Source organism: Chelonia mydas, chromosome 1, assembly GCF_015237465.2.
Source record: "Chelonia mydas isolate rCheMyd1 chromosome 1, rCheMyd1.pri.v2, whole genome shotgun sequence".
NCBI classification, from domain to species: domain Eukaryota; kingdom Metazoa; phylum Chordata; order Testudines; family Cheloniidae; genus Chelonia; species Chelonia mydas.
The window spans coordinates 4,904,919-4,912,950 of NC_057849.1; the positions used below are offsets into that span (position 1 = coordinate 4,904,919).

The 8,032-nt window shown below is 45.1% G+C and overlaps 1 protein-coding gene across 1 annotated transcript; it reads left to right on the top strand.

Annotated features, from left to right (window-relative positions):
* Nucleotides 1-262: 262 nt before the first annotated feature.
* LOC102937929 (olfactory receptor 52D1) lies at nt 263-1,201 on the top strand. Its single transcript, XM_007052982.2, has one exon. The coding sequence runs from the start codon at nt 263-265 to the stop codon at nt 1,199-1,201; it is 939 nt and encodes a 312-aa protein (XP_007053044.2).
* The last annotated feature ends 6,831 nt before the right edge of the window (nt 1,202-8,032 follow it).

An 8,032-nucleotide genomic window follows, 5' to 3' on the forward strand; every position in this document is an offset into this window, starting at 1 on the left:
AGTTAAATTAGAACATTTTTACATGTTTGAGAAGTTCAACTTTTTCCCTCCAGTGGAAACACACATTGCAGTTATTGACATCAAAGTTCATGTGCCATCATGCTGCCCATTCACCTGGCTCAATTAGCTTTCTAGATGTGTAATAACTATAAAATATTTACTGTTCTATTTCCTGTAAAGCATGTAACCCACCTCTCTATGCTTCTCTCCCTTCACAGATGCCTTGAGTATTTCTGAGCCCGTTAGACCCATCGAACAACTCATGGCAGGTGTCAACCTCACCCCCTCTGACCCTCGAACTTTCATCCTAACAGGCATCTCTGGCCTGGAGTCTGCCCATGAATGGATTTCCATCCCTTTCTCTATATCCTACATAATCGGCCTTCTGGGAAATTTCATGCTTCTGTTTGTTGTAGGCAAAGAGCAGACCTTGCACAAGCCAATGTACCTGCTGATCTGCATGCTGGCGCTCACAGACATTGCCATGTCTACCTTTGTCGTGCCTAAGGCACTGTGCTTATTTTGGTTCAGTTTGAATGGCATTACTGTGGGTGGCTGCCTCACCCAGATGTTCTTCCTTCACACAGTTTCTATTATGCAGTCAGCCATCCTCGTAATAATGGCCTTTGATCGCTATGTTGCCATATGTAGCCCTCTGAGATACTCCACAATACTCACCAACGCACAAATAGCAAAGCTAGGGTTAGTGGGTTTGATAAAAGCTGTTCTCTTCACTCTGCCCATGCCCCTGCTCCTGAGCAGACTGCCATTCTGTGCAAAGCGCATTATCCCCAACACGTACTGTGAGCACATGGCTGTGGCGAAGATGTCATGTGGGGACATCACAGTCAACAAGATGTATGGCTTGGTGATAACGTTTCTAGTCATCGGGTTAGACCTGACACTCATTGCCCTGTCTTATGGTCTAATCATCAGGGCCGTCCTCGGAATCTCCTCCAAGAAAGCCCACCAAAAAGCCCTCAATACTTGCATAGCCCACATCTTTGTGATGCTGATGTATTATCTTCCCGGTCTCTTCTCCAACCTGACACACCGGTTTGGTCAGGGCATTGCTCCCCACATTCACATCATCTTAAACAACCTCTATCTTCTTGTTCCTCCCATACTCAACCCTATCATTTATGGGGTCAAAACCAAAGAGCTTCGTGACAAAGTTGGCAAATACACCTGCAGAAGTTAATTGCTGCGGGGACCACTGCTTTGAAACCTGTGTGACAAGGGGGGAAAGGAGATCTCCTCATTAATCAAGGGTACCCTGTCCCAGTTTGGCTAAGCTCAACACTGTGCAAGTTCACAGTCTGACAAGTTCCTCACACCTATTGTCTTCTCACTCCATCACCAACCACTGCTCTCTCCGTTGCTGAGTTCCCTCTCTCTGACCATTACCTGACCATTTTCTTTGTCACCCATCAGATCCCAACCCCACACGCCATCATTCGGCCTTTCCATAACTCCCAGAATACCAGAAGATACTCCAACTTTCTGATGCAAGGTGGCTCTTCCATGAATGTGGACCAACTCGTGCCTGGGTTGTAGCTTTCTTTTAAAATCTGTACTAGGTATCGAACGGAAGCTTTCGTTTGTTATTTGATGTATATACAAATGTGTTAATAAAAAAAACAACAACCACCATCTTTGTTTGAAGAAATAAATGGGGCTAGGTTTGGGTTAGTTTTTATGTCCTTTGGGATTATTAATACAGTAGAAATCTGGCAAATCTGAGCAGTATCTCAATGTGAGCTGGAGGCAGAGCTGCAGCAGCAAGAAACACAAGGGCCAGAGAAGCAGCCCAGGAGGCAGATCTGGGCTGAAGCCAGGGAAGCAGCACTGAGCCAGAAGAGTCACAGCTGGGGTGGAGGCAGGGCAGCAGTGATGAGGCAGAGTGGGGACCTGCAGCTGGAGACGACCAGAACCGGGAGCTGGGTCGGCACAGACCAGCTGCGCCAAAGGGGAGCCAGGGCAGAACAGTGGATGCTGGCTGTGTCCCAAGTAACAGCAGAACTAAATGAGTCATTGGGGGACATCACCAGAAAAGAGGACCTTGAAGGCTGGACTCAGAAAATGGAATGTGAATTTGATGAGAAGGAAGATGCTGGAGAGAAGGGTCCTGCCACCAAAACCATACGGGCATGTGGCCACTGCCAGAGCAAGTGTCTGTCCCTCGGTATCACTGCAGTGCAGCCACAAACTGGGCAGGAGGCCTTGGACATGTGAGGAACTGACAGTGAACTTTCCTTACATCCCAAGGACAGCTGTCTGTGTTGTCCCTAAAAGAAAAGGAGTACTTGTGGCACCTTAGAGACTAACCAATTTATTTGAGCATAAGCTTTCGTGAGCTACAGCTCACTTCATCGGATGAAGTGAGCTGTAGCTCACGAAAGCTTATGCTCAAATAAATTGGTTAGTCTCTAAGGTGTCACAAGTACTCCTTTTCTTTTTGAGAATACAGACTAACACGGCTGTTACTCTGAAACGTGTGTTGTCCCTGTGCCCACGGAATAAGGTTTCTTGTTTCCTTGAAACGTTCCCATTTTTTTTTCCTTATTTTACTTATAGTTGCTGTTTAATAAACTGTATTTGGTTAGAATTTAATGTTGTGATCTGTGGGTCAGGAAAGCATCCAGTGTGAATACAGTACCTTGGAGAGGGTATACTGTCGGCCCTGTCCTAAGTGACCATGGTGAGACTCAGGGTTCAGCCTCCCAGGAATCATGGTGTGACGTTATATGGGTATAATATAATATCTCATTGAAAGGTGACACAGGGCCAGAAAGAGTTAATTGACTCATAAACTGACATGACCCATGGCCGAACATTAAAGACTTGTTAGGAAGATATGTAAATAATAGTTGGGTAATTGCATTAGATTAGAATAGAACTTTGAAATGCAGCCTGCATTGTTAGAGATAGAAGTGTAGATGATCAAAAAAGGAATATTAACATTTATGATGACAAGTGAGTGAAACGTTATTATTGTCTATATGTCTCTTTGAAGGTTGTGGTAACCTGTATATAAAATGTTTAATGGATAAATTACTCTATGCTAATTGCCATGGTGTTTGGGAGACAGAAACTTAAGCCTATTGTTCTCTCGGGCAAAGAGGCTGCTGGAAATGTATAAAGACCCTGCAACACGATCCTTCTTTATCTCAGATCTGCTTTGGGTTTCAAGAGGGGGAAACCCTAAGCCATAAGATTTGAGATCCCCAGTCATTGGCTGGAGTCACCCTGAATATGGACATTGGACTATAACCTGTGGACTATTTCTAAAAGAACTTTTGGCAGCTACAAACTCATCATCTCTGCCATGTATCTGGACCTGAAGAATTGAACTCATGTCTGTATGTAAATTGTACTTTAGTTAATAAAAATTGGCTCTAAGTGTGTATTTTGGGTAAGATCTAAGTTATAATTTGACTTGGGTGTGTGGCTGATCCTTTGAGATTGGGAGAACCTTTTCTGTCATATGAGGAGATAAGATTTTCAGAAATTTTCATCATCCATTTGAGAGGTGTGCCTGGATGGAGGTCTGAGGCTGGGTACTTTAAGAGAACTGCGTTGTTTGGACTTCTGAGTAACCAGTGCGGTAATTCAGAAGCTGTTTGTGCTGGCTTGGTAAATCTAAATACTGGAATATCCACCAGCTTTTGGGTTTGTCCTCCCCATCCTGTGTGCAGTTCACCCTGTTTGAGTGACCTCAACTGGCTCCCATGGGCACCACTGTTACAACTGGGTCCAGCCGTGTCGCCATTATGAGGACTTTGCCAGCCTGGAGAGTGGAAGGTGAGTCCTTGAGGTCAGGCAGGCTTCTGGGTAAAGGAAGTGGGTGTGGGGATTCAAACCCTTTCTGTAGCCATTTCCCCTGGGGTACAGCAGAAGCCAGGAAAGTTCCCCACCATTGTTCTCCACTTGCATTACGAATGTGAGACAAACTGCTTGGTCGGATTTTAGTGACCTGTAATGAGATGTGTAACTTGTGAAATCTTCATATAAATGAAAAAAGCTGAAATGTGTAACTTTGGGGAACACACTGTCTGTGTAAGGTGAATTTAACATTGCAGCAGTCGGCTTCCCAAAGACGGATATCCTATAAAACATTTTTTCCTGTACTATTTTATTAAGGTGGTCAGAGCAGTAAACCTGACATTGTTTATTTGCCCTTTTGAACATCATAAGAAATGAAAGCTGCATCAAGGAGTTGACTACACTGTGATCACCAACCAATATGAATTACTCCTTTCTCACAGGCTATGTCTATGCTGCCACTTTCAGTGCTAAAACATTTGTCGCTATGGGGTGTAAAAAAACCCAACAACGCGTGTGAGAAAAGTTTTAGCACTAAAATGTGCCAGTGTAGGCAGATCATAGAATCATAGAATCATAGAATATCAGGATTGGAAGGGACCTCAGGAGGTCATCTAGTCCAACCCCGGGCTCAAAGCAGGACCAATCCCCAATGAAATCATCCCAGCCAGGGCTTTGTCAAGCCTGACCTTAAAAACTTCTAAGGAAGGAGATTCTACCACCTCCCTAGGTAACGCATTCCAGTGTTTCACCACCCTCCTAGTGAAAAAGTTTTTCCTAATATCCAACCTAAACCTCCCCCACTGCAACTTGAGACCATTACTCCTTGTCCTGTCCTCTTCTACCACTGAGAATAGTCTAGAACCATCCTCTCTGGAACCACCTCTCAGGTAGTTGAAAGCAGCTATCAAATCCCCCCTCATTCTTCTCTTCTGAAGACTAAACAAGCCCAGTTCCCTCAGCCTCTCCTCATAAGTCATGTGTTCCAGACCCCTAATCATTTTTGTTGCCCTTCGCTGGACTCTCTCCAGTTTATCCACATCCTTCTTGTAGTGTGGGGCCCAAAACTGGACACAGTACTCCAGATGAGGCCTCACCAATGTCGAATAGAGGGGAACGATCACGTCCCTCGATCTGTTCGCTATGCCCCTATTTATACATCCCAAAATGCCATTGGCCTTCTTGGCAACAAGGGCACACTGCTGACTCATATCCAGCTTCTCGTCCACTGTAACCCCTAGGTCCTTTTCTGCAGAACTGCTGCCTAGCCATTCGGTCCCTAGTCAGTAGCTGTGCATTGGGTTCTTCCGTCCTAAGTGCAGGACCCTGCACTTTTGCTTATTGAACCTCATCAGATTTCTTTTGGCCCAATCCTCCAATTTGTCTAGGTCCCTCTGTATCCTATCCCTGCCCTCCAGCGTATCTACCACTCCTCCCAGTTTAGTATCATCAGCAAATTTGCTGAGAGTGCAATCCACACCATCCTCCAGATCATTTATGAAGATATTGAACAAAACCGGCCCCAGGACCGACCCCTGGGGCACTCCACTTGACACCGGCTGCCAACTAGACATGGAGCCATTGATCACTACCCGTGATCAATGGCTGCATGTCTAGTTGGCAGCTGGTATCAAGTGGAGTGCCCCAAGGGTCGTTCCTCGGGCCGGTTTTGTTCAATATCTTCATTAATGATCTGGAGGATGGTGTGGATTGCACCCTCAGCAAGTTTGCAGTTGACATTAAACTGGGAGGAGAGGTAGATACGCTGGAGTATAGGGATGGGATACAGAGGGCCCTAGACAAATTAGAAGATTGGGCCAAAAGAAATCTGATGAGGTTCAACAAGGACAAGTGCAGAGTCCTGCACTTGGGAGGGAAGAATCCCATGCACCGCTACAGACTAGGGACTGAATGGCTAGGCAGCAGTTCTGCAGAAAAGGACCTAGAGGTTACAGTGGACGAGAAGCTGGATATGAGTCAACAGTGTGCCCTTGTTGCCAAGAAGGCCAATGGCATTTTGGGATGTATAAGTAGGGGCATTGCCAGCAGATCGAGGGACGTGATTGTTCCCCTGTATTCGACATTGGTGAGGCCTCATTTGGAGTAGTGTGTCCAGTTTTGGGCCTCACACTACAAGAAGGATGTGGAAAAACTGGAAAACATCCAGCGGAGGGCAACAAAAATGATTAGGGGTCTGGAACACATGACTTATAAGGAGCAGCTGAGGGAACTGGGATTGTTTAGTCTGCAGAAGAGAAGAATGAGGGGGGATTTGATAGCTGCTTTCAGCTACCTGAAAGGGGGTTCCAAAGAGGATGAATCTAGACTGTTCTCAGTGGTAGCAGATGACAGAATGAGGAGTAATGTTCTCAAGTTTCAATGGGGGAGGTTCAGGTTGGATATTAGGAAAAACTTTTTCACTAGGAGGGTGGTGAAACACTGGAATGTGTTACCTAGGGAGGTGGTGGAATCTCCTTCCTTAGAAGTTTTTAAGGCCTGGCTTTACAAAGCCCTGGCGGGGATGATTTAGTTGGGGATTGGTCCTGCTTTGACCAGGACTAGATGACCTCCTGACATCCCTTCGAACCCTGATAGTCTATAATTCTATGATTCTATGAAAGCTTCTACCCCTCATTTGGGGCAGTTTTCTTGTAAGATGAGCTGTGTAGACATAGCCTCTGATTTCAGTTTTTAGACACAATTGAGGCACCCATCTCTCCTATGTACCCTGGGCTTGACTGATCCCCTTTATTTGCTCTTTGGATTACCCCAGCATGGGAAAGCCCTGGCAATGAGCTGGCCTTTGGCGATTGGGCCATACCACAGGAAGAGGCAGTTGCTGCACAAAAAGAAAGGAGAAAGATCTTCTTTCAGGCAGCCACCAGAAGGTGCCTTGGAGGTGATCAGACAAGCTTCACGCTGCCTTACCCCGACGGAGGATGTGATGGGTTTGGGCAGAGAGACCTCCTTGGGACTGTCACTGGATGGGCTGAAATTACCATTGAGACCTATTTCCCTGGCAGCCTGGGCCCCCAGAACCCTGTCTTCTTGAGACAGATATGCTAGCCTGCTACAACACAGACCCATGGTCTGGGCCACGCCTCCAAAGCTGCAGCGCTAAACTGAAAACAGCTCAGGAAGGTACCTGTCTCCAGCACTCAGGCACCCTGCCCCAATAAGGTCTAAAGACCAGAAAAATCTGCCTTAAACTGTATACAATTTTATACAAGGTAAATTCATTAGTGTTTACCCTCCTTATCACTGTAAGATATGCTTGCCCCCTCAAGGAACAATTACTTACACTGGGTTTATTAATATACAAAAGTTATTATTAAGTATAAAAGTAGGATTTAAGTGGTTTTAAGTAATAACAGACAGAACAAAGTCAGTTACTAAGCAAAATAAAAGAAATACACAAGGCTAAGCTTGATACACTAAGAAACTGTTCTTGCATAATACCTCACCCTCAAAGATGTTCCAATAATCTTCTTTCACAGACTAGATTCCTTCCTAGTCTGAGCCCAATCCTTCCGCTGAGTCAGTCTTTGTTAGTTCCAACAGACATCTTAGGTGGTAAACATGGGGTTTCCCCATGACTGGCAGCACCCTTTGTCCTGCTCCATCCCTTTATATAGATTGGCAAAAGGTGGGAGTCCTTTGTCTCAGTTTGACCCCTTCCCCAGCTTCTCATGGAAAAGTACAAGGTTGAAGATGGATTCCAGTATCAGGTGACATGGTCACATGTGCCCGTAAGACCCCAGTCTCCATTACCCATGGCTTGGCTCACAGTACACAGGAAGGCTTGCAGGTAAGCAAAACAATTCACAGCCAATTGTTCTGGTAAATGGGAACCATCAAGTTCCTAAAGAATCATTAATGGCCCTTACTTAGCATAATTACAATAGGATCTCAGATTTATATTTCATATTCCTAACTTTAAATATAAGAACAATACAAACACACAAATAGGAAAACCACTTTCAGTAGATTACAACTTTTTCAACAAATGCATTTGGCCATAAGCTTTCATGGGCTAAAACCCACTTTATCAGATGCATGGAGTGGAAAATACAGTAGGAAGAGAGACCATGAAAAGATGGGTGTTATCATACCAGCTCTAACGAGACTAATCAATTAAGGGGGTGAGCAGTGAGGTGGAAACATTTGCAGATTGCACAAGATTATTTCAGTTATAGTCAAGTTCAGA